Genomic DNA, 27,800 nt, shown 5'->3' on the forward strand with positions numbered 1-27,800 from the left:
GCTATCAATCTGTACACTACTGTGCACCGGGCTCTGATCTAGGCAATAAAAACAGAGCTCACAGGCAGAGTTCCTGAGTTGGAGGAGCTTAAAATCTAATAGGCAGAGTCCGGCTTGAAGTAACTTGGGCTGGACAAGGAGGTGAAAGCTACAATGGAGAGCAGCACTGGACACTGTGGAAATACTGAAGAGACAGCCCTTGGCTCAACTTAGAAAGATGGTGGTAGAAGACGCTTCTAGCAGGAGACGCTGCTAAGTACCCAAGGAAGAGTAAGGTTGGCCTGATGAGGAAGATCAGAAAGGTAGGCCAGCTAGAGAGCACAGTGTGCAAAGCACAGGGCATGAATGTCACAGCCCAGTATTTATGGGGTTTAAGACAATAGGTGAGCAGAGGTGTGTTGGGGCCAGCTGGCACCAACTCATGAGGGCCAAATGGAAGACTTTCAGGAATTTTGTAAGTTGGCTAATAAATACACCTATTATTAAAAATTAGGTTATATAAACTTAGAATTCAATAAAGTAGTATAAAAAGTAATAAGTTCATTGATTATTAATTATTTTATTTTATCTGTCTAGCTATCCATCTCTATCATTCTGCATCTACCTATAGATACTCAAAGTTTTGTTTTATTTTTTGTTTTACTTCTGTTATATCTGCGTGGTGGAAATGCACTATATTGAGCTGTTATAGTGCACCTCTTCCCAATTCCATATTCAATAACATTCCTTTCAAAGCTTGATATCCACCAGGGAGGGAATATTTACACCATGAATGTTGGCAAATATAAATCAGAGTTTGATTTCTTGTTTTGTTGATTGAATAGATCAGTGATGGGCAAACTACAGATTGTAGGCCAAGTCTGGCTTAAAGCCTGTTTTCGTCCAGCCTGTATATTAACAAAAATGTTTACATTCATAAAGGGTTATTAAAGAAATTAAGAAATAAAAAAAAATGTTTGACAGAGACTGTATATGATTACAGATAAAAGAGTTCAGTGAAAAATCAACAAAAGCATTCTATAACAATCAATTGGTTATATGGAATTTACAATATTATTGTATGTTATTATTTTTGAATACTATTTACACATTGTTTATATCAGTAAAATAATCTGATGTTTGTACACATGCACATGTATACACACACATACATATCTGTGTGTTGGGGGGGTACCATGAATAGCGAACTTTTAAGCCTTTATCAATACAACACTTGAAGCAGGGGATAATGAGAGATAAAACATAAGAATGAGGGAAGACCCACCTGATGATAAGCCATGGGGATCATGTTAAGAAACTTAAACTATGGGGCATGAGGAGCCACAAAAGGATGTTTTTTGCAGGGTGGTGACATGATGAGTTTTACACTAGTAATTCTGAATGCATATTTCAGCAGCCATCCCAATTAGCATCCTATGGAAATGTGTTAAAAAATGGAAATACTCGGGTCCCACCCAAACCTACTGATTCAGAAATTCTGGGACAGGGGCTCAAGAACCTGTTTTTAGAAATCCTCCAGGTGGGTCTGTTGTACCCTAACATTTGCGAACCACCATTTTAGAGCAGTTATTCTGAAGCAGTTACTCTGTAGTTTAGACTTACGGGTAGGGGGAAGGAGGGAGTTACTGGACAGATGGTTGAAATCCTGTTAGGAGACAATTTCAATCACTTGTGGGATACAGAATAGAAGAAGGAGGTGGAGATGAATAATTGAAAACTTAAGATCTGACATTTTTTATTCAGTGACTATCATGAGTATGAGAAATATTTTCTCTTTTGATCCTAACACTAGTTTAGAATACCGTTGATAAGATATGCCATTCATTAACTTCAAAAAAGGATTTGTCACTCTTTGACTCAGAATGCAGGACACACTGTAGATTTTTTTAGAGTTGCCGATAACACTATCAATTGTTCTCATTTGTCAACTTTTTGTAAATGATTGAAAAAACAAACAAAAAATACACACAATGTTGGGATTGTCTTAAAGCAAAGAGACACTTTTTTATGAACTTGAGGACAATGAAAAACATAAAATCATTTTATGTCTCAGTATTTCCCCAAATACCTTACCTCTAATGGCATAAGAGATGGTTCTAAATTTCACCTATCGTGTTTCCCCGAAAATAAGACCTATCCGGACATAAGCTTAAAAATTAATGTTAAATCAGGCAACTACCATGTTTCCCTGAAAATAAGACCTCATCTTATTTTTATCAGCTCTAATGTGTTTTTTTGGAGCAAAAATTAATGTAAAACCCGGTCTTACATTATATTATGTAAGACCCTGTCTTATATTATAGTAAAATAAGACCTGGTATTATCTTATATTATGTTATGTTACGTTAGATTAGATTAGATCTGGTCTTATATTAAAATAAGACTGGGTCTTATATTAATTTTTGCTCCAAAATGCGCATTAGAGCTGATGAAAATAAGATGAGGTCTTTTTTTGGGGAAACATGGTAGTTGCCTGATCTAACATTAATTTTTAAGCTTATGTCTACCTGTCTGTGGTCTCCTGTGTAAGGAATCTTTATGGAATCACAGCTGCATAGCATTAAAGTGAATGTCAGTATTTGAGGAAAGAAATCCAATGAAGTCAATCTATGAAGTTGGAACAGATTTTTTTCAGGAAATGTCGGAATTTCTTGGTAACTTATAAAAAGTATTTCTTAGGGAAGAAAACAAATCTTGAGATGTTCCCATGAAGCAACCTCTGCTTCACAGAATTCAAGCCCCTTCCCGAGTGTGCAGCCAGCTTCCTCCAATGTTAATAAAAGAAGACAGATTGACTGTAACAGTGACATTCGATGTTTGCTTTACTGGAATGCAAGTGACATGTCACAGAAGTCCCCAGAACAACTGGAGTTCTCCAGCCTTTGAAAATTCAGCTTGGAGAAGAAGAGCACTGGGGACAGGAGTCTTGTGTTGTAGTCATTTTACAGCTAGCTAGTTGTATAAATCTGGAAATGAAGACTCCAAACTTTTGTGACTCAGAAGCAATATTAGCACCTTTAATGGAAGCAATAGTTATGTCACATATCTAAATATGTGGTTAATTTTATAAAAATATGGTTCATTAATCAGAATCCACATTATTGAGTTGATTTCTGCCATGGCACCATATGAGCACATATGAGCCCTGGACACCACCAGCTAGAAGGATGACTGAATTCAGGTTTTGGGTTCCAATGACGCATTCTCAAAACATATACTGCTCTTCTAGAGCCACACCTTATCAAATTCTATATCAAGGCTAATTATAGAAATCAATGTTTCTTTTGAAATTTCAAATGCTGTGACAATATTTGGTAAGAAAATAAGGTGGCTTTTATCCCTTCGTCATAGAGCACCTTAAGGATATCAACTAAGTGGCATAGGACTTTCTATGAGGCCGTCTACTTGGGACTCATTAGGATATATACAGTTGTCTGCTTCTCCTCCCTCTTAGAAGTTGAAAACAGACACCGGCTTATAGAATATTTTGTCAAAAAATAAAAACAGAAAGAATATATGTCTTTGTTTTTTTATTGGAATGCCATCCCAGTTCACATTATTAAGTCCACATGACTTTCTCTAAATGCTTGTGAGAAAGACTATAGCGATTCCCTCCATTTCCAGCCCAGAGCAGAAGGGCTTCTGAAGAGATTTGTAAGACCTTAGAGATCCCATTTCTCTGAGATCCTTGTAATCCAAGATGTTTTTTTCTTACCAACAGCACTTGGTGATCCTCTTTAGCATATCTGTCTTAGAAGCACCAAAACTATTAAAAATGTATATTTTCACAATATATGATTCACATGACATCCATCATGTTATAAATACTGAAAGTCATTTTACAAAATAACAAATATGTATTTATTAAGACTTCTTAGTAAAAAAATCAAACTAGACTAAATTAAACCATATATATATTTTTTTTTTCAAAAATTTTTCATCAAAGTTTTAAAGAAAATGTGAAATAGTATTTTTACAATTGAATATTGAAGAAGGTCCTTCTAAATATGACATAGATTTAAAAAACCTGGAAACATAATTTATATATATATATGTATATCTCCTCATAAACTTCCACAAAAGTGCATATGTAATGACATCACACCCCAAATAACTCAAAAACGTACTTTAAATTTTAATAAGTAAAAACCTCCTACAGATTATTTTTAAAGGTAATCCAATGGAAAAATAGGTAAATGACATAAACATATTAAAAGTACAAATTGCTCCGAAGTATATGAAAAGATGCTCAACCTCACTCAAAAAATGTAAATTCATGGTAGAATGATATTTTTAACTTGGATTGCAAAGACCGAAAACTGTATAATGTTGGCATGCACATGAAGAAAACAAAGTATTTCATACATTGTTTGCGGGACTGTAATTAATACAATATCATAGAAAGGGCAACATCATTTAAAGTTGGAAACACACGCTCTTCTGTCCAACAACTCTGTTTCTAGCAATTTATCCTATAATTATACACAAATGTGTGCAATTGGCAATATTTTAGGAATGATGAAAAATTGGAAATTTCCCAAAAGTCCACCAAAAGGGGGTTGATTAAAAATCATCTTAGTTCACAGTGAAACAATTTTGCCAGGGTGCCTGGTGACCTCACATTCCATGTACTGTTTCCCCGAAAATAAGACCTAACCAGAAAATAAGCCCTAGCATGACTTTTTCAGGAGGACATCCTCTGAACATAAGCCCTAATGTGTCTTTTGGAGCAAAAATTAACATAAAATCCAATCTCATTTTTGGGGAAACATGATAAGTCACCCACGACATGTGACCCGGGTCTTGGCAGGGCACCTGTGATTCTCCTGAAACACAAGTGAGTGGTGGTCTAGAAGGAGTGGCACCAAGTCTATCTCCCACGCGCATCCTGCCCATGTGAGGTTGTTACAGTACAGTTTCTCATCACCTCCTAGGTTCTGATGAGGTTTTCCACTCTGCACTCTGAGAATGGAGCTGCACCACATAGAATCGTTTATCTATCTGGAATTAGATCTCCATCCAGCAACAGGGCCTCCCACAGCTAGTGGCGTGGTCATCTGCCCTATTTTCTTTCGATGTTCTCATTTTTGGTATTTTCAGTATTTTCGTTTTGGGGCAGGCACCAAGTGCAGCTGCAGAACTCGGCCACTCCTCTTTTTGCTGTCTGTATGATTCATAAACCATGTGAATCTAAAAGTGGCTCCCTGACATTTACTAACCCATCAAGCTGGCCTTGGCCTTGGGTTCACCTTGTTCTGCGTGCATGCTCGAGAATCCCGTACAGGAGTATTGTGCACCCATTTAAATGAATGAGGCAGCTCTACGTGTTCTGATGTGAACCATCTCCAATATAAATTGTTAAATGAAACTAAAAATTAATGTGCATTGCGTATAAACACTACCTGTGTTTAAAAAATAGAAAAGAATCTATAGACTTAAAAGCATAGAGACATATAAAAATCTTTGGAAAAATGCTAAAGAGATGGATAAGGCAAGTGATGAGAGCAGCACCAAGGAAGATGGAAACCTTACATTTTGCTATACTGCTTTTAAAATTTTTGAAATTTGCATAACATGCAAGAAAGTATTTTAAGAAGAAACTGAGGCAATAGAATACATAACTTAAAAGATATTTCTTATATTTGCTTCTAAAATTACATCCTCTGATTTATTTTTATTCTTAGTCTTTTCCAAAAACACTTATCACTTTATAGTGTTATTAAATTTACTATTAATCAACTCTTTCATCATCTTCACCCCAACCATAGAATTTAAGCTCATCGGAGGGGTAGATGTCTTCATTTTTATTTTAATTAATTTCTATAGGATTATATCTAATAATAAAACATACTCAGTAAATTTTTGTTAAGTAAATGAAGGAAGTTTCTTTTTGTGAATTATACAAGATAACAATTCATGCCTACTTTTCTTCCCAGTAGAAATTCCTAATAGGTCCCCTGTGCTCAGAAGCCACACCTTGCTGCCACCCTAACTTTAGCTGATATTGCCTAATGAACATTTCTCTTAGATCTTAGACATGATGAAAGGCTTGGCCAGACATCATATCGCTATTTATCTGGTGATCGAAATAACTACAGATCATTAAGGAAACTGCTTTCCAGATCAGGTGGTAGTATAATTATTATTGATTCTTTTTTCCTTTGGAAACTCAGTTGCAAGGCTGAGTTTGCCTACACGGAAGGAAAGAAATGGAAGAAAGTAAAATAAGAAAAAGAAAAATGAGTAAATTCAAAATGAAAATAAGGAGGCAAAAATGGAAGACAAAAGGTTTTATTTTGAGTGGTATTTTGTGCTTTTGTTTAATACCTTAATGAACGTTGTGAGGGAGATTATTATGTCCTATAGCACATACAGAAACGTAAGACAAGAGAGACTGAGCAGTCCCCGTCCATTTTCCACAATAGCTAGAACAAGAAAAACAGGATTTGAGCCCAGGTCTCTGTAGTCATTCTACTTGAGATCCTTCTGGTGACCAGGCATCTCTCTGAAGGAAGGTTAATCCCACAAGATATAAGATATAAGCTGCCTGAATACAAGATTTGATACCAAATTATTTGGGGCCATTTTTCTTTCCAGTTTTAAATATAAGGTGTGATTGTGGACTTGCTACGTTTATGTTTGCCCAAGTTTTGTAACAGTGAAATGTAATACAAACAAGTCTCTTACATGTATATTGAGAGTAAACTAAGTGCGTGGAACATGACAAGAGGATATTTTATTACCAATATTATACACAGACAGTCATTATTTTCATGAGCATGAACTAAAAACTGTATAAAATTTATTGTTTTATTTTAGCTATTGGGGTGGTGGTGGTAGTAGGTTTTAACTCTCTAATAAGACACCTTACAGTGTCTTATTAGTGTCAACGTACAGTGATTATCTAAATAACGTACAGTAAAACTATCATAAATACAAATTTATCATAGTTTTACTGTACGTTATTTAGATAATCGGTTAAATCGTATATGTTTCAATATTCAAGCAAGGAGCTCATGGGAAATCTTAATTTCAGTATCCCCCGTACACCCAGGTAAGATGGGCTCCTTCCAAAAGCTGATACCCTAGAGGGCCACATTCTGGCCCTCCTCCAGGCACATCTTGCCTCATTAGTGGGGCTGTATTTGCAAGCCAAGGGTAAGAACTGTAGGGAGCTGGCAGCACCTTTCTAAACCATGATCTTCCTGCACAGCACCCCAGAGCTTCCTCCGAAAACAGCTCAGAAACTCCTTTAAGGTCCTGAACTGTTCTGGTACCTGTGTGTCCTCCGAGAGTGAACCTTTTGTCCGTAGGGCTGAGGAATGGCCAGAGGACAGCTATGTCCTGTGTGGACAGGGCTTGGACACGTGGGATATGCTTGTCAAGGTCCATTTGTCAAAGTAGGAGAGAAGAGCATATTTTATTCAACAGTCTGTTAGCGTGTTTTTAACACTTCAAATATTTAGACTTATGGTATGTGGGACTCCATTTGCACTCTTGCCTCAGGCCCTACACATATTTCAGTGGAGCCTGGCTAACTTTGTAATATTTTACTGATGCTCACAATAATTTAGCCCAAATTCAGCCAGCTTCAAGGTGTCTTATTAGAGAGTTAAAACCTACTACCACCACCACCCCAATACAATAATATATATATATATATATATATATATATATATATATATATATATATATATATATATATATATATATAATGGGTACATGTTGAACCAATTAGGCTGTGTCTACATCAGATTTCTGTGAGTCTGTAAAAAGATGCCCATTTAGAGACAGAAACCAGAGGCTAGCAATTGACCAGATCTGGGCCAGGAACAACAATAACAATAATAAAAAAGGTGGCCTAGATACAGCCCCTTGTGCAAAACCTGCTGGTAACTTCAGAACATGAAGTTGTGGCAGTGAAAAAAGGAGGAGCTGACTTATGCTGTTGAGAAAATATTAATGGTTTCTGCTGCTATAATTGTATATCATCTCTCCTTTCCTTCCCCTGTGGGGGACTGCAGAAAACTCACCAAATGGTGATAAGGGACTTTTAGTTTTAAAAATGGGAAAGTTTCAGGCAAACTGGGACACATAGTTCACCTTAGCCTGGGGCCTGATTCACTGAGAGAATTACTCTATAAACCAGAAATAGAAGAAGCTGGAAGCAAGGCAGTGTATTCAGTGGGTAAGATATGGGGCTCCAGACTGGAGGGCTTGGAGTTCCAGCAAGTCCACCTCTTGGCTGTATGGCTTTAGTCAAGCTGTCAAACCTGTGTATGCCAACATTTTTTTGTTTGTTTCACCTTTAAAGTACAGTAAATAATATCCAAAAATTAGAAAAAAAATAAGGTCTAAGCAGAATGTCCAGTATATAAAACTAATAAATATATGTCATTATAGTTATTGCTAAAGTAAAACCTTGTGTGAGAGAGTGCTGAGGCCAAATCCAACTGAAGAATAAGGGGCAACAATTGTGCTTCAGTCTGAAGCCAGTGCCAGAGCGGAGGGGTGGATGTGGACCTGGGGATCAGGCAGGAAGAATGGGTGCCACAGAGGCACCTGATATCAATAAGAGGACTATTGTGATCAGTGCTTCCTTGGATGGACCTGGGGCATGAGGCAGGAAGCATGGGTGTTCGTTCATAAGGCACTTGCTATTAACAAAAAGGTTTGTGAGATCAAGGTTTTGTTTTTTGTGTTTTCTTTTTAAATCATTTTAATTCATGCTAATATTTAAAAATCAAGAGATTTCACAAGAAAATTGGGATTTCTGGTCTCATTTGAAATGGCACAAATTCATCAACCTTTGACAGCATTCCTCCAGAAGGGTCATGAGCTACTTCTCCATCTGGCTCAACAAACACCAAACCAGTGCAAGTTTTAAAGTTTCAAGAAGACAGTCATTTAGATCCTTTTCACATATACGTTCTATTACAAAGTGGACTATCAGAGCAAAAGTGAGACATATTGACGAATGAGAAATTTCAGAAGTCTCAGAGATGTTAGCCAGACAGAGAAAGGAATCCAGAGCAGGAAGAGTCCCAAATTTAAACGGGGCCAGATAAGGAGGAATGAGCTCATTGCCATGAAGTAACATCAAAGATTGAAAAAGAGACAAGAAAATGCCAGAGAAAAGAAGAATGAGATGAAAGAAGATAGAGTGGCAGGTTCTGTGACCTCATACATTTAACATCAAAGCAAAATTTCTCCTGGCTTTCATCCACTTGGAGACCACCTGTGACGCTATCACACCCATCAGATTACCCAATAGACTATGCTTCCAGACACACCGAGTCTGAGTGAAACTTTACAACATAACACCTTCACTTTTTTGACCACTAAGATGAGTGAAAGGCATCATGGAATTTACCAACAGCAAATATACAAGGCAAGTAAGAAAAAAAAGCAACTAAATTGAGAAAAAGAAGGACAATAAAGCAAAATCAGTTTTAGAATAAAATTGCTAGTGTTCTGTTTTGATTCAATGCACCAAATATTTGTTGGATCTATAATGTTTGAAACACACCTCTTGTACTAAATATCATTATTATCTGCCCCATGATTAAATGTGCCAGAGACTGAATAGAAAGGCAAAAGTCATCACCAGCGCCCTAATCCTAGATAGTCAATTTAAGGAATAAAGAGGTTCATAGAATGTAGGATATAGTCAGGTTTGGCTTCATAACAAAGACTGATTCAAGGACATTCATTAAAGTATAAAGGAAATACATGGGTAATTATAAACACAATAGTGATAGGTGAAGCAATAAAAATAGCGGTTTATACAGCACAGCAATTACGGTAAATGAAAAGAGCTCCCATAATTTTAAGATAGAAATTTAGGAAATCAAACAAACAAACAAAAACAACACTTTTAAAAATAATGATTGAATAAGACGAATGCAGGACATAAACCTGAGAAGATAATCTTCCTCCTTGAAAAACAAGTAATACAAAATTCTATATTCAACTGTATAATTGATGGTTTTCCTAAATTTGAAAAAAACAAAACAAAACTACAAAACGACATTGGAAATATACAGTGATCATAAAATTATAGCAAGTTCTCTCTCAATTTATTTTTCTTTCTCTTTCAACATAAATATGAAACTAAAAATGACCAATGGGCCTTTTTAAAGAAACACACAACATATTTAATTCCAGCTTTCTGAAAACCAGGACAGTTATAGAGGATTTGGGGGAAAAGTTTGTCTGTTTATTAATTCAAAAAAAGAAAACATCACAGTTTAATTGCTATTTATATAAAATATCGATATGAAACATTGCAACCTTCAGCCTGTAAAATATTAGGAAAGTTACTATCCATATAGTTTTTATTCAGATGTTATTGGAAATAATAAGAATACCCTTTTGGAAGAACCTCTGAACTGCGACGTGGCTGCCAGTGAGAACAATCGTACCGAAGCAGACACTTGGCAGGATCCAGTCTAAATGCTGCGGGTTTAGGATGCCGTGGGGGCTGTTTGGCTTAGACAGAGCTTTAGGATGGTGGTCTCGGCAGCCAGACCTGGTGATTCAGTCCATGGCTGTAGTTTCAGTGAGAACTGAAAATATTTCACACTGCCTACTTATGAACCCAAATGCAAATCAGAAGAGGAGTTTATAGAGCACACCTGGAAAGCAGGACTGGTCATTCCTCCAGAATGGTTGCAACGTCCTGTACGTCTGACCTGTACCGCTGGTATCTCTGATGCCTGTGTTCCTCCAGAGGGGGGTGCTCGGGTGCCATCTCTTTCAAAGGAAGGACTGGCACAGAAAACTGAGCGATGGAAGAAAAATGTGGTATTACAATTGTCAACATGGAAGATAAGACAATATAATGCTAATTTTAAAATAAGGGACTTCCCTGAAAAAGCTAAGGATATCTTCATTGAGGCTTACCTTTGTCTAAACAACTCAGACCATGACTGACTTCATACCTTGGCAACTGAAAACCGTTTTACAGACTTGGTCTGGGACATCAAATACAAGACTGCTGGAACTTTGTAGAATCTTTAGAGCCACCCCAAGTGGCTGAACCAGAGCAACATATGTGGCCAGGTCACCATGGCACATATACCCAGCAGACTTTGGCCATCTATGACCGGTTTGGCAGATTAATGTGTGGACAGGAAGACATGCCCAAGGATGTCCTGGAGTATGTTGTCTTAGAAAAGCACCTGACAGACTACTGTGAGAGCTGGAGAATTCACGGCAAGATGACCCCCCATAAACGTCCCCTGAGCAACCCATCATTAAGACAGTGATGATCCCTGGCCGCCACAGAAGAGCCAGAGGAGAGGCCCATAAGCCCCAGCTAGCCTGAGAGCAAAAGTGACCTCGGAGGTGAAGCATGGCTGATGAGGTGTCTGGGAGCTGTGAAGTCGGCCATCTGCATCATGCAGTAGAAAGAGCTACCTTTGTTCTCTCAGAAAATATCAATAAATGATAAAAGTAAATAAATGCTTCAGGTGTAGGAACTCTTTAATTCTCATATTAGCTCAGTCAAGCTGTTATTTATATGTACATTTTATATATGAGAAAAATGAATCACAAAGAGTGAGGTATTTTGCTCCAAGTCCCACAGAAGGTGCAAGTCAGATCTGTGTTTGAATACACCCAGAAAAGCTCCTGAGATGCTGCTTTTGACATTTCACTGTAAAAAAGTAAAAGATGGGTGCTGACATCACTCACAAATGTATGTGCACAGTCCATAAGGAAGACGTATTTACTGCTTTTGGATTGGTTGCGGGCAATGGTCCAGAACCTTCATGAGTAAGCAAGATGGGTGGTATCTGAGGGTGGCTATTCCTTCTAACAGCTGACATAGCTTCCTGGAAGTTGATTCAAACACTCAACATACATTCCAGAATGTGAGGTGTCTTTTGTTGGTTTCTGCCTATAGTTCTCTCTCCCAGTCGACAGCCCACTGTAATTAAATTTAGAACATCTCAGAATATTTCTCTTGTCTATATGGAGCAAAATGTTCCATTTTGACTTATTTGATAATGAAATGAATCTGTAATTCAGTAATATAATCACAATCTCAAATTTTCAACTACTTTAAGAACTTTAAAAATATAAAGCAGGTTGAAAATCTATGCTCACACTCAAATGTGCAGAAATGCAATATTCCTTTTCTCCAACTGAGTTTGATATGCTCATCAGCCCTCACTTCCTTTGGTGGCAGAAGAATATAACCTTGATGATGAATGATACCTAGTTAATACCTATTTAAAACAGTGTGCTACTGAGTAAATGTGTGCTATATTGAGGTTTCCTCTTTCCCCATCTAATTTTCTTTTTCCTGGTTAGGTCACTGTCTGTGTGGGTTGGGTATTGTTTTGTGTTAGAGGAAGTGTGGGAATTCTGCAGCTGCCATCCATAGTACCTGCCATGGCCACATGGCTGCAAAGTCTAGTTACTTGGACTTTCTCAGGCCGTCAATCCAGCTACCAGTTCTTTACACATTTACTGATAGCCTTGGTTCACCCATATTCCCCCACCCTGCTCTCATCTATCTGTGGGGGGTAGGGATGGGGTCCTCAGCAGCCTACTGTCCACTATGCTAGAGTGACCAGGTCATTTTGAAGCAATTTTCATACATTGTATGTTGCCACTTCCTTTAGCCACTGCTAATCTGTCTTCCTTCCAGCAAAGTTTTGCTCTGGGGCCAGGATGAACTTCAAGCATCTCTAATACACTTGCAGCCATCATGCCTATGAAAATCGGAGGACAAATAACCCTGTTTTCCACAATCTCTATGACCTCTACCCACATCCACCCAAATCTTAATAGGGTTTCAATCTCCCAGAGAGAACCAAAGAGCGGGTCCACACTACTAACTCTACCCCTGTCTCCACCAAATTTCTCTAAACATCCACTATTCAGACTTGAAAGAGCTTTTGTTCTCAATGTGATGAGAAATTGTAATTTTGTGCTATTCAGTATCCTCCATACTATTTGACTTCTTTAAAAAATCTCTCCACCCCTAGTGCTTCAAACACCTTTTTTGCTATTGAAAAGAAAGTGTTTCTTCCCTTTCCCTCTCTTAAAAATATTGCCCTGTGACAAATATCTTTTTAAATTACACCTGAGAGAAGTGGAGTGTTGAAAACATTTTTACAAATTGAGGAAACTGACAGACACGGAAATGAAAAGAATACATTTTTATTATATATTTAAAATTATAAAAAATGAACAAGAACAAAAATATACACACATGTTTATAGCAGCTTATTGATAGCTGCCAAAACTTGGAAGCAAGTAAGATGTCCTTTAGCAGGTGAATAAATAAATAAGCTGTGGTCCATCCAGACAATAGATTACTTAGCACTAAAAGGAAATGAGCTATCCAGCCATGAAAAGACATGGCTTAAAAAACTGAAATCCACATTATTAAGTGGAAGAATCTAATACAAAAAGGAGACACACTGTATGATTACAACTGTATGAGATTCTGGAAAAGGCAAAACTATGGAGACAATAAAAAGATCAGTAGTTGCCAGGGATCGGGGGTCAGCCAGGAAAGGTGAACAGCTAGAGCACAGAGGATTTTTAGAGCAATGAAAGTACTCTATATGATACAGAAATGGTGGATACATAGCCTTATACATTTGCTCAATGGAATGTGCAGCACCAAGAGTGTATATAAGGCAAACTATGGACTTTGGGTGATTATGACGTGTCAGTGGAGGTTCACCAATCGTGACAAAGGTACCGCTCCAGTGAGGGATAGCAACAATGGGAGGGGCTGTGCATGTGTGAGGGCAGAGGGGATAGCGGACGCCTCTGTACCTTCCTCTCAATTTTGCTATGAACCTAAAACTGCTCTAAAAAAACATAATCTTCCAACAAATAATAAGTAAAAGTACACAGATAATAATATTTTTGCATTACACATTTCATTTACACCGTTTACAAGACAGAAATTAATCTTTTTTAATGCAAATGACTCAAATTGAACATATTTGAATGCTGCAACCAATCCACAGGGAAGATCTTGCAAGTTATAAAAGAAATAATTCGCAAAATATTTGTGAAGTAACAGATTCATTGATGTTTTTTGCAGAGTATTTCCCAAGATATATGAGCTATTCTTAAATAGAGACAAAGACAAAACTCTTAGTTTTTCTCAGAGACAAATCTAGACTTGATATAAATACTTGAAAAAAGAAGAAAACTATATCTTAAACTTGTTTACTACTTAAACTGTAAGCACATATATTTTAAGGTAAGTGGAATAAAGTGTGATTCAATTAAAGATAATCTATTATGATTTATTAATAATTCAACCCATCAGTAGTTTAAATATAAAATGTCCTGTATACTTTCACCTGGAGTTTTGAAAAGTCAATTGATAAACTAAGCATTTATTTCTCATTTCAAACAAATAAATAAATAAATAAATAAATAAATAAATAAGCAAATAAATGAATTATATGTAACATAGCAGTAGAAGGATACCTTTTTAATGAGACGTGGTGTCAGAATCAGTATTATATGTTCTTGGGAAATATATTAAAAGTATTGTCTGTTTTTTTAAAGTTATATCCCATGATTATTTAATATTACTTAAAAAGTTTTGGCTAGACTTTAGGAAGTTTTCACCAGATCAATGAAACAATAAAAAATATATAAAAATTGAGTAAAAAAAAAAAAAAAAATTGAGTATAGAAAAGAGTAAAGTATTTTAAACATCATATGATGATGTTTGAATATTTCCCCTAATGAAATTAGACAAACAGTCATATGTTAAAATGACTTATTTGATTCAAATAATTAATTTAGAGTGTCCATTTTTAAAGTATGAAATTCACAAGAATTAATTTAATGATGAATATATGAAGTAGGGAAAGAAAATGTTAACCTTAGGTACATGGCCTTACCAAAGATATTTGGAAAATAGAAGGGCCGGCCGGGTGGCGCAGGCGGTTAGAGCTCCGCGCTCCTAACTCCGAAGGCTGCCGGTTCGATGCCCACATGGGCCAGTGGGCTCTCAACCAAAAAAAAAAAAAAGACACTGGGCTGTTGTATAGGAAGATAAAATAATTCAAAAACTCTATTTTTCTTCAAGTAAATGTGTTAATAGAAATAATAAATTAGCAATCAAAATTGATAACAGGCTATTTTAAATAAAATTACTCCGAAATGAAACTTTGAAATAAAATGGGCAACATATCAAACAATTACTTTGACAGAGTAAAGCAATAGTAAGTAAAAGTGGGCAGCAGGAATAATAATCGTTATTATATATTAGTCTGTACTCAGAAACATTTTTTTTTTAATTAGTGTGGAACTTACAAGGAAAGAAAAACTAGACATGTAGCAGTAGACTTACATCAGTTAGCTACTCATCAAAGCAGAAGACATCCTGATAGGGAGAACAAATCCTCCTGAAATGCACCCGCTCTTCCATTATAGTTTAAGCACATGCTGAAGGCATCATTTCAAAGCAGTGAAGAAAAACTCGGTTACTCATCAAATGGTGTTCAGAGAAACATAATTATAGAAACTAACTTGCTTCCCCTATAGTAGAAAGAATATTCATAAGAGATCTGGTTTGTTTTTAAATCATATTTTCATTATAAAAGTAATTTGTAGTAATTTTCACTGGAAAGGAAAGTGGAAAAGAAAACTAGTATCCCATAACCTTTCCAGAGACAACCACCATTTACAATTTCAGTGTATTTCCTCCAGTCACACTGTAAGCACAATTTCGTACTGCTGACATCATAATTTACACCCAAATATTAACTTGTATTTTTCAATAAACATTACTCTTATCTCCCATTATCACTAATGTTTAATAGCACTATTGACAACTAAAATTCTATCATATTACTTCTTGATTATTTTCTTTAAAACACTGTATGAACTATTTGAATTGTTTTCTATTTTTCATTTTTATAGCAAATAATTTGGGAATGACCGTGCACATAGGCTTTGTGGGTATGATGCTCTAGGTCTCACTGTAGCTGAATAGAGGTATATTTTGTTGGTGCCTGGGCTTTAGTTTGGCCATATTCTCTCAGAGGTTTTGCATCAGAGATAAATATAAATCTGTTTATTTTATTTTCCATCCTTTTTCTCTAAACTACTGTTTTATTTAGTATTAAAAAGGTTCAGAAAGGAAGTGAAAAGTGTTGTAAACTCTTAAAAAGCAATCAATTATAGTTATTTTTATGTGAGCTAATCAGTATCCTTTTAAATGTGTAATCAAGTGGCATCTATAATTATTTGAACCGCTTGGCTCATGAATACTTGTACAATTGAATCTACTGAAATGCACTTGCTTACTTTCCGTTCCTATTTCTTCAGAGCTTAAAACTAAGTTTTTTTTTTTGTTTGTTTGTTTCTTGTTTTTTCCCCCTCCTCATAAAGCTTAGTTTTGGAGGAATTCCAGTACCAGGCAAACCTGGGACCTTTTTAAAGAAAAATTTCCATGGATGTATGGAAAATCTTTACTACAATGGAATAAACATAATTGACCTGGCTAAAAGACGAAAACATCAGATTTACACCGTGGTAAGTCCACATCTTCTTCAGCTTGACAGTTTTTAACCCTTTGGGGTAAGTCTTACTTTACCCATCCCACCCTTGGTACCTCTTCATAATGTGTTTATAGTGCTCTTTTGGAGGTCCCATCCGCCTCCCAGGCAAAATTGGAGAGGGAGAGGAAATGCAGGGACTGACTGGGTTAGCACGATTGTGTTATTGGAGAAACAAATGCATTAGAGGTACCAAGGGAATCCCATGAGTTTCTGACTGAGTTGTGTGGCAGCTGTGAGTAAGGTTTGCAGTCTGCAGTGTGATAACGTGACTCTCTTTATTACCTCTGAGAAATGAAACAATAGAACCTAAGATTTTATTGAATTCTATAGTTTGGGAATTATGTATTTGTCATCTTATTGCTGATATTTAAAATAGGGCAATTTGAACAGTTTTGGGGACACAAAGAAAAAACCGAGAGTTGTTAGATGGGTGTGGGGGGGGGGTTGGGGATAAGGGGAAAGGTGAAGGGATTTGGAAGCAGCTGGTAACCACAAGATGGCCTCAGGGTTTTTTTGAAAATTAATTTGGGGAAGGTATTCAATAATGTTGTAAAGATTTTGTTGGGTATCCGATGGTCATGCGTCCTATTTGGGAGACCACCTCAGGGATACTGTGGATACCTGATCATGGCATTGTACACCAGAAGACAAACATTAATGAATGCCAACTATAATTTTATATATATATAATGTGATGGTTCAGTGTGAGGTCGGAGGGATAGTGGATGGGGGGAGGGGGGTTCACAGTGTGAGGGATATAAATGATGAACGTCTAAGTATTACCTTGTCTTGTACACCTGAAACTAATAAATAAAAAAATAAAAAATAAATAAAATAGGGCAATTTGAACGAGAGGTTTAACTTTTGGTGTTTTTGAGATTCCCTGTGCAGCATTTATCATGTTGGCAAGTTAAATATTTTTTTAATTAATTACTACTATTTGTCTTCCCCAATACACCATGCGTTTCATGAGGGCCAGGGCTGTCTTTTAATTTTTCATGAGTGCATTCGCAATACCTAGCAGAATGCCCTGTGTATGATTGGTGCTCAATAATGGGTGTTGATATTTCCATCTATAATTGTGGATTTGCCTGTTTATCCATCCAGTTCTATCAGTTTTCGCTTAATGTATTTTAGAGGTCTGTTGTTTGGTGCTTACACAGTGAAGATTGTTACGTCTTCCTCGTGCGTTGGCCATTTTTATCAATATATAATGTTCCTCTCTGTCCATGATAACTTTCTTTCCTCTGAATTCAACTATATCTGATATTGGGATAAACATTCCTTCTTTCTTTTGATTAATGCTTGCATATCTTTTTTCCATTCTCTCATGTTTAATATCCTGATATTAATATACTTGAAGTGAGTTTCTTGTAGACAGTAAATAGTACAGTCATTTTTAAAATTTACCCTGTCAATCTCTTTCTTTTAATTGGTGTATTTACCATTTACATTTCAATTTAGTTGTTGATCTGGTAGAGCTCAAATGTATACTTTTTTCCCGTTTGTTCTCTGTTTTTATTTCTTTTTTTTCTCCACATTTCTGTGTTTCTTGAATGATTTTTGTAATACTAGTTGATATATCTAGTATTTGAATGAAACTGTGTGTATAGCTTTTGTTAGTGTTTTCTTTATTATTTTATATACACAAAACTTGCAATAGTTTAATGATATTTCACCAATTTTAGTGAATTGTAGGAATATTACCTCCTTTTATGTTCCTTTACCTTTCCCTGTTAATTATATAATCATATAATTATTATCTATTCTCTATATATTTATAATTATATCAGTGTTATTTTTGCAACTGTCAAACATAATTCAGAAAATACAAGAGAAAAAGGGAACTGTATTGTATTCACTAATTTTTTCGCTTATTGTTCTTCCTTTCTTCCTTCCTAGGTACCTTCTTTTATAATTTTCTTTCTGTTTAAAAGAATGTCCTTTAGCTATTCTTTTAGAGTGTGTGTGCTAGTGACAAATGCTCTTATTTTTCCTTCATCTTATAATGTCTTGATATCTCTTCTATTCTTGAAATATATGTTCACTGGACATAAAGTTCTAGGTTGACTGTTGTTTTCTTTCAGCACTTGAAAAATAATGGGCCACTTCCTTCTGGCCTCAATAGTTTCTGATGACAAATCCACTGTTATTCAAAAAATTTTCCCATATAGATAAGATGTTATTTCTCTCTTAGTGCTTTTAACCTCTTGTCTTTAGTGTTTAGGAGTGTGACTCTGATGTGTCATGGTATGAATTTCTTTGGGTTTAGCCTGTTTGAGTTTCACTCACTTTCTTGAAACTGTGGGCTTCTATCTTTCACCAAACCTGGGAAGTATTCTGCTATGTATTTGAATATATATATACTTAGCCCTTCTGTCTTTCTATCTTCTTTCTGAATGCCATAGATATGAATGCTAGATATTTTATTATACTCCCACAGGCTTCTGATCCACTCTCCCGCATTGGTCTATTTGTCTGTTTTTTTTAGTTTGGGTAATTTCTATTGCTAGAGCTTCAAGTTTATTGTTTTTCTTATTCTTTTCATTCTGTTATTTTATCCAGTCATTATTATTATTATTATTATTATTATTATTATTATTATTATCTGATGTTGTGTATTTCAGTTCCAAAATTCTAATATGGTTCTTCTTTACATGTTTTATTTCCTTGCTTAGACATTTTAATTTTTTACTGAGGCTTTCTATTTTCTTTTCTTAAGTGTATAATTACTCCTTGAAGGATGCTTGTTATAAAGCAACTTAAAAATATTTGTTATAATGGCTACTTAAAGAGAATTCTAACATCTGTGTCATCTGAGATGACAACACTTTTCATTCACTTTGAGATCTTCCTATTTCTAAGTATAACAAGAAAAAAATTGCTTGTAATCTGCACATTTTAGGTATTATGTTATGATGAATCTTATGTAAATGTTCTGTTTTATCTGTCTTCTTCTTTTATCTGTCTTTTATCTGTCTGTTCAAGTAGGGGGAAAGGGCATTTTACCTAAGTACTGTTAGATGAGAGGTAGAATCCAGATTTCTCATTCAGCCTCCACTGACACCCATGGGTAGGGAGCTCCTTGCTGCTACTCAGTGTAGAGAGATGACAGCTCCAGCTCTGCATCCTTCCATGATTCCACCCTGTCTGGGACGGGTAGGAAAGCCTCATCACTGCTGCCCATGTGACCTAGAGTGACATCATAGTGTGTGTTTTGTGTGTGTGTGTGAATATGTGTGCGCACACACGCCTTCATTATTACTGGGCAGTAGTAAAAGTCCTGACTTTCCACTAAGCCATCTCTGACACCATCCTTGCAGAGAGTGGTTGGGCTTCCTCATTACTGTTGAGTGGGAGTAGACATACAGTTTCCACTAGACATGTGGTCTCCATTGATACTACAGGGAGAGGTTTGCTATTTCTAACAGGGGTTCAAGTCCAGTATCCCTACTTAGTCTTTCCTGACACCACCCTTACTGGGGTCTCTAAGCACCTTGTTCCAGCATAGCAGGATAGAATTGGGGCTATAGTCTTTTTCTTTTTTTTTTTTGGGGGGGGGGTTTTCTGTGGTGCTTGGCTGGCATAGAGCACTTATTGTCTAAAGGTGTTCTGACTTACTATGCTTCCCCCTCCCTGGTCCTCTAATTAGAGGGAACAGGAATCTATAATAATAGTGAATTTCTGTTTTGTTTGCACCAGTTGCTCTCTCTGAGCTGCTGGCTTCTTCAGCAACAAGGTCTAGGATATATAAGACAAAAGGAAAATCTAGGGAACTCACCACTGTTGTTCCTCGAGTCTCAAGATCCTTATACATGCCGATTCTCTTCTCTCAACCATTCAGAATTTTCTTAGGTTTGTTTAATATAATATTCACGGTTTTTAAATTGTACTTAGTAGTAAAAATAAGGAGAATCACAGTGCATCAACTCCCCAGAAGCAGATGTCCCTGAAACTGATGTTCTTTTAAAATCCATGCCAAGAATGGCCCACCCTACCATTTACAGAAAAAGGTTGATTCTCTTTGCAATGTAGTCATTGGAATATCTGGACAAACTATGGAATTTAAATGACCTTGGTATTTGTTTCCTTTGAAAAGTATCAGCTATAATGGGTATGTATATTTTGCGGTTCCAAATGTTAATCCCTGTTTTTTAAGTGGCCATTGGATTCCAAGTGTTAAGCAGGCCTGCTTGATGGAAAACAACCATGGGTTAAAGGTGGTCAACATTTTAAAAGTTGTGTGCCAAATGTCTGATTCCTTTAGTTCTGAAGAGTAATGTGGTGCTAAGAGGTGGTTAACACCTGACTCTGACTCTGGTTCTAGGAGATCTAGTGACATTGCTTACCCATTCCTTGGCTCATTGATGACCATTCTCCCAACCACCTGTGCTTAAGTTGTCCATCTCCTAATTAAACTAAGCACTTGCTTCCTAAAGACATTTTTCTTGAGTCTAGGTCAGGAGACTTCAGCCTTGTAAAATACTCATGCCCATCCGTTCCCCAATATTATTCCCAGGAAATATTTCATAATATACCAGTTCCAATGAGTTTAATCTGCTGACACCGTGGGATCATACAGTACTAGGAGTTTAGCTTAGATTCATGTTATGACCATCAACATGTCTGAATGGCCGGGCAGAATTACCTGCCATTGCACTATGAGATGGCAGAGCAAAGAGCTCAGTAAACATTGCTCACATCCATTGTTCATAAACTGGGGCTCGATGGTATGAGAGCCTGAGCCTTAGATATAAATGACTAAGATCCCTATGGCAACATTCATAAAGGAAATCTCCAAACATAGTATGTGTTAGAAAATATCTTTAATGCCGAGATATATTAGATAAGGTACTGAGGACACAGAAAAAAAAGAGAAGTAAGGGAGAACAAGGAGAACAAAACATAAATTTCTGAATATTTACAGCTTTTACCATCCCCTTTTCTGAGAGAATAATTAACTAAAACATTAGTAAATGTTTTGTTGATTTTAAACTACCATGGCACTTACCATGTATCTGAAGACTTTGCTAGCCTATTTAGTCTTCAGAGTCGTAATATGAAGCTCAGAGAGAGAATACGTTTAGCACTAACGTACTTGGGGAAAAATTCTCAAGAAAACTGTTTTACTTTGTAGGTAGACAACCTATAGTTTTAATCTTCACAATTTAAAAGGGGGTGAACTTTTTGTTTTCTAAATTGCTTTTATCATCTTGCTGACGTGCAGATTCATATCACTACACACACGCACACACACGTATACCTAGTTTTCTTGTTTGTTTGTTTGTTTGTTTGTTTTTTAGAATTCCATGTGGGAAGAAATGCTTTGCACTCTTAATTACAAGTACAAAGTCTTTATTCCCCTAGTCAGGCTTCCCAAAAGAAATAGTATCAGCGAGAAAATCAGCTATGCTCCAAGCCACCACGTCACTGCTGTGCTGAGGACTTTTGAAGGAGATGATGCTTTGGTCCTTTTCCAGCATGCACAGACTCTCTCACAGTTATTGAGTCTTGGGGATTTCAGAGTTTAGCAGGAGACTCAAGGAATCAACAAATCAGGACGCGAGTATATGGTAGGTAATGTCCTTGAATTACAAAGTATAATTCGGGGCTCAAGCAAGCACCAGCCGTGACTTCCTCTAGCACACACCTTTCCATTAGGCTGCATTCAGGAAGCACCCCCCATTGTAATTTGTTATTTTCTTCTTGTGGGACCTGCCCACTTTCTGGAGATTTAACAACTGTTCCATAGCGATAATTTGATTTACTCTTTATAGATTGATTTGACTACAAGATGATCCGCCACTTGCCTAAATGCAGTAAAACTAACAACTTAAAATAAACATAAAAGTACCTCACCATTCTTCCTCAAATTTTTCATCCTATGCTAATACACAGCAATATAATAAACACTCAGAAAGTGAATGGCCCATTGAAGTGTGTATACTGTACCTATAATGTCGATTATTGTGTAAATAATATAATAAATATAGTGCCCTGCTAAAATGATTCATTTCATACCTTCCACTACATAAGACATGATGCTTTCTTTGGGTCCTCTTTTCCGAGTGTGCTATCACCTCTCCCAGAGGCAAGGAGAGTGATAAGGTTTTCTGGGAGTTGGCTGGAGTCTCACCCACTTATTTCATTGCAGATCTTAAAATGATTTTTTTTTTAATTCAAAAAAAGGACATACTGTGTTTCCCCAAAAATAAGACCTAACCGGAAAATAAGTCCTAACATGATTTTTTCAGGATGACATCCCCTGAACATAAGCGCTGATGCATATTTTAAAACAAAAATTAATATAAGAAATGCTCATGTTAATTTACTTTTTCAATAGAAGTGTAGAAAAAAGAAAATGGTCAATATAAGGAATATGGTTATAGAATTGGCTTTGGAACCAATTGACCATGTCAGTTCACTTCTGTGCCTTTGTCTATAAATAACTGAAGGAAAAAATTGGATTGGCAATGGACAATACTAAGCATCTATAATGGTACCCCCACCCTCACAGCTGAAATTGCTAAACAATTGTAAAATGTGTTTCCACTCGTCCGGAGGGGAAGACGGAAGCTTCACAGCCTTCTCAACCCAGTGTTCCTGGCAGCACCGGAAGTAGCATAATGGTAAATAGACTGCTTAGTTTTCTCGCCCCCCATCCACGCTGATTTAGCTGTGAGGCCTTAGGCAAGTTTCCAAACCTCAGTACCCTCATATGTAAAATGGGACAATTTTAATACCTACTTCAAAGTGTTACTGTGAAATGAAATATTTAAATGATATTAAATCACATTAAATATATGAAATGGGGACAATTATAGTACCAACGTCAAAGTGTTATTGTGAAAATCAAATATGTATGCTGCACCATGCAAGGTCCACAGAAAGTACTCAGTAAACTGGAGCTATAATTAAGTAAAATTTCTATCCACCCATTCTAATGAAGTTGGCATGTAAACCAATATTTATTTGTCATTCACAGGGAGATAATTAATGCATCATATACAGTGTTTGCATTCTATGATGGTCAACAAATAATAAAAGTAGTTTTGAGATAGCTCATGTTCTTCTTTCTGGATCTGAAGATTAGTTTCTTTCCAAACTTTGTAAATCATGAAGTGGGTTTTGGTAAATATTAATATATTACAAACATATCCACCTCATTCATTTGAGGGAATTCAATGACCAGTTCTAGTCCCGATTTTGTTAAATGATGGATTCCTTTAAAATAAAGCACTTAGAAAATATATTCCCCAGTGGACTTGGGTGTAACAGGAATGCTAAGTAACAATAGGGGTTTGTGAAATTTATCATCTTTCGTCTGCATCTCTGCTTACATTCATTGGAGCCTGGTTGTTTATTTCTTGCAGCTCTGAAGTCAGGAACATTGCACTTGGAGATAAGTCTGCAGATGAGATTGCACACACATTCACATAGTTACACACACACACACACACACACACACACACACACACACACGCAAGTCTAGAAACCTTTGTCTTACCTTCTTGTGACCCAGAAGCTCATGGAAATTGCTCGGAGAAAACTCCCCAGTGTCTAGTGAAGCCTATAATCTCTTTAGCTTTTCCCTGACATCCTGTTTCATCTCCGTGAGTATGCTCTGTGATAAATTACACTTTCCCCTGATGCAAGAAGTCATTTGAAAAAGCAACTAGCATATCGTGTCTTCTCTCTGAACACTCCTGCTGTCTTCTACTGCCATTTGACCAGTCTGACATTCACATCACCTGCTTCTCTGTTGTATGCTCCTCATACCCTGAAACAATCGTTTTCAAATTATTAGCTTCCAGAGCAGTTGCCTCCTTGCTTTCTTTGGGAAACCTGAAATTAGTTTCAAGGTCATATGATTAAAATGTGACTTAAAATTAAAAAAAAAAAACAAAAAACAATGGAATGGTCATCCTCTCTGAAAATTATTCTACCTTATACCAGTGTTATGACTTCCTTTTTCAAGATGACCAGTTTCATTAGCTCATCTGATGAAATCATTACTTGAGGTTATTAAAGAAAACTTCTTTAGAATATTAAAAATACATGTTTCCGTATATCCTTGATACACTTTTGGAATATACAGAATAGAACACCCAACCTGCCAGAGAGGAAAATGCTGTTCTCAACTGTGTGTACTTTATTTTCACGTTTTAAATCTGTATTTTATATAGCATATTTTATTGAACACTTTATATCTTGCTTATATGGTTAATATTTTTCTAAAAATATTTTCTGTGTTAAATTTTTCATTAAAATCATATAATCTATTTATAAGCATTAAAACATCATTTAAACATTAAATACATTTTATTTAAAGTTTAAGATATACCATAGTTTAAGATTCTACCATGTTGAAATATAAGTTGCTTGAATTTATACTGCCAAAAACAGTGAGATTACAAATATAATGCAAATATGTTTTTTTAACTCAATCCATATTGTTTAAAGTCTGTACCAATTTTCATACCCGCCCACAGTGTACAGAGGAACATGACTATCCTGCCAGTTTCACCTCATGCTTTCCAGCCATTTAAATACTCAAATTTTTTTTACAAGAGTGGTGCTAATTGAAAGTTGAAATCAACTCAGTTTCTTCTATGCAAAACTTCCAGCTAATGAGCTGAAGATGTTCGTTTTATGTCCCCCCTCCCCGAATAATTTCAAGACGTCCTGTTTCAGAGAGCTGTCTTGTAGACAATGCCACAAATCATGATGCTAATGCCAGAGGGCAGTGAATGGAGGGATGCCAGATGGACCTGCGTTTCTATTAGTTCTTCTGTCCCTGAAACATCTGTGAGGCAGGCAGGGGCAGACATTATTATCCACACTTTATGCTAAAAGATACTTTATGGTCAGGACCGGGGAAAGTCAATGATATAGTCAATGGCTGTCATTCAAGCCTTCCTTCTCTTCCGGAAAGCACCACACCGTCAGCTCTTACTCATTTTTATTGTGTATCTATTTTTCCTACGGCCCTGAATGACTTTCAGGTCAAAGTGAAGAAAAAACAAAGCAAAGCTGGGCAGATTTCTGAACAGCACACCTTACTTGGGAGTTGAAGACCAATGAGGTGTTTCAGGAATGGGCCCCATCTAGTTTGCTAATTGCCAAATAAGCCTCTCTTGAGTGTCTCTTGCAATGCAAGAGCTTTGGGGCAGAATCCTTGCTTTTGGCAAGAGAAAGAAAGGTGGCAGCAGAGGGTGGAGTGTCTAGGAAGATTCGAATCCCTTATACTTAGATGGCTGTGATTTTTGCAGGAGATCGTGGCTCTCAGTGTGTCTTGTCTCTGTCATCTGGCTGCCAAGCACCTCCTTCTGGGTTTAAGGACATGAATGGGAGTCCTGCACAGGCACTAAGTGCCACCTCAGAGACTCAGCCCTCTGTGGCCAGTGGCTCTTGTATTCCTACCAGGTGAATGGAAATTTTTGTGCTTAGGTTTTGGATCTTCCATGATCAGCTCTTAAATATATAGAAGTTTATGTCCCACAGTTTCTCACCAGTGCTTCTTCTTTTCTAGCCACACATTTCTTTTCCACTCTTCCTGGAATTCTCTACATGCCTAGTTCTCCTCTAAGCTTTTTCATTCTGTGCTTCTTCCATACCAGCTAAGCTGCCTTTCTTCTTCACCTCTTTCCTGACCCAGACCCAAACTAGCCATCCTTCTTCAAACTCACAAGTAGGGTTAACATCCTGAACCAGAGTGACACTCAAAATATTTAACTGATTCTCAGAGTCGGAGCAGGGTCCTGGAGCCCCCCACCTATGCCAGCCACGGAATCTTTAGTTGCTGCCTTGTATTGACTCTCCGTGGTAACTAGAAGTCAGGCAGGCAAACCTAGGTTTTGGGGAATTATGTCGGGCTTTGAGACAGTGGCTATGTAACAAACCGTTGAGAAATTTCAAAACTATAAAAATAGAACTATGGTTAGAGTGTACTAATGTGATCTTCTGAGGGTTCCCACCCTGACTATATCAACTCCAGCTGGTTGTCTGGCCTTCCCTGGATCACAGCGCTAAGAAGAATCATGGGCCAGGTCCAGACTGGATAGAAGGTGCTATGGAAGCCACCATGGTTTTGGAAGAGCAGTGGTGTCCAATACACTGTGTCTTCTGGCCCTGTCTAATGCATTTCAGACCCCACCACCCCTCAAAACCCCTCTATAACACTCAGCTTCATTCTGCTTTCCTTGTTGTTAACTTCACACTTGCACAACATGATGCAGCTTAGCACTCCATTCATCATCATCATCATCGTCGTCGTCGTCATCGTCGTCGTCATCGTCATCAAAATACAGTTATTGAGTATCTACTATGTTCACAATTAATGATCCTTGCCTCTAATGGGTGGGAAACTTTAATACTCTCGATGCCCCATCATCCACACACTGGGCACTGGGTCGCCATTTAAGAGATCAGAATTCAAAGCTGACGCTCTTACCCTGGCTATCTTTTCACATGTGTTTTCTTGTCTCCTGGCACAATTTTGATGGCCACACCTCTTCTCATTTCACTAGCCTTTGTGGTCTGACCTGCCCTTTTTGTTTGTTTCACAACCTTGATCACTTTCAATGACACTGGTTTTCCATTTGGTGTTCCACGTTCTTGCTTTCTTGCTCTTACTACACCCCCTGGCCTCTAGCCTGTAAGGCTAACAGTGCTTCCAACTGCCACAAGCCAGTCACTGCTCACTCTGGGCAAGTTTCAAAGATAGTCAAGAGTCAAGGAGAAGAACTCACAGGGCTGGTAACCAAGAAAGATTTCATGAAAGTGTGGGAAGTTGATATAAGCATTGAAGAAAGACACGCTTAGATTATTCCAAAGTGATAGGAAGACAGTCCAAGCCAGCGGATGGTCTATGAAAAAACTCAATGTGGAGACATAAGTACATCTGGGAAACAATATGTTTTAGTCCAGTCTACTTCTTTGCAAGAGTTTTTTTTCCTATCACCCTAAATATTTTATAAGTTTCACAAAATAAACATACTTTCCTGTGTCACTCATAGTGTTAAATATCTGCTCTCTATTGTCAGAGTGTAACATTTGGCTAGCTGACAAAAGAAAAATGTTTACAGGGTGCAACTCCAGTATCAACAGCAGGGCAAAGAAGGGTAGCTTTGGAGCTGAGTCCCAGAAATGGATGATTGGCACTAATCTCAGTTTTTTCTTTAAAAATCTAGGTTAAAAATTAGAGGCCCTGGACATCTTCAAGAAGGGGTTGGGAAGACAAAG

At 37.0% G+C, this 27,800-nt stretch overlaps 1 protein-coding gene and 1 pseudogene across 5 annotated transcripts in view; both read left to right on the forward strand.

The window, feature by feature from the left end:
• CNTNAP5 (contactin associated protein family member 5) overlaps positions 1–27,800 on the forward strand; it is an 800,511-nt gene that overhangs the window by 381,098 nt on the left and 391,613 nt on the right. For all 4 annotated transcript variants that reach the window (XM_081051146.1, XM_081051149.1, XM_081051147.1 and 1 more), the window contains exon 7: positions 16,387–16,530. In XM_081051146.1, coding sequence (XP_080907272.1) covers positions 16,387–16,530 — 144 coding nt within the window. The remainder of the gene's footprint in view (positions 1–16,386; positions 16,531–27,800) is intronic.
• On the forward strand, positions 10,472–11,329 carry LOC308498957 (large ribosomal subunit protein mL45-like; annotated as a pseudogene). The gene has a single exon. The product of its transcript is annotated as a large ribosomal subunit protein mL45-like (transcript).

This window comes from Rhinolophus hipposideros (assembly GCF_964194185.1).
Source record: "Rhinolophus hipposideros genome assembly, chromosome: 6".
NCBI lineage: Eukaryota > Metazoa > Chordata > Mammalia > Chiroptera > Rhinolophidae > Rhinolophus > Rhinolophus hipposideros.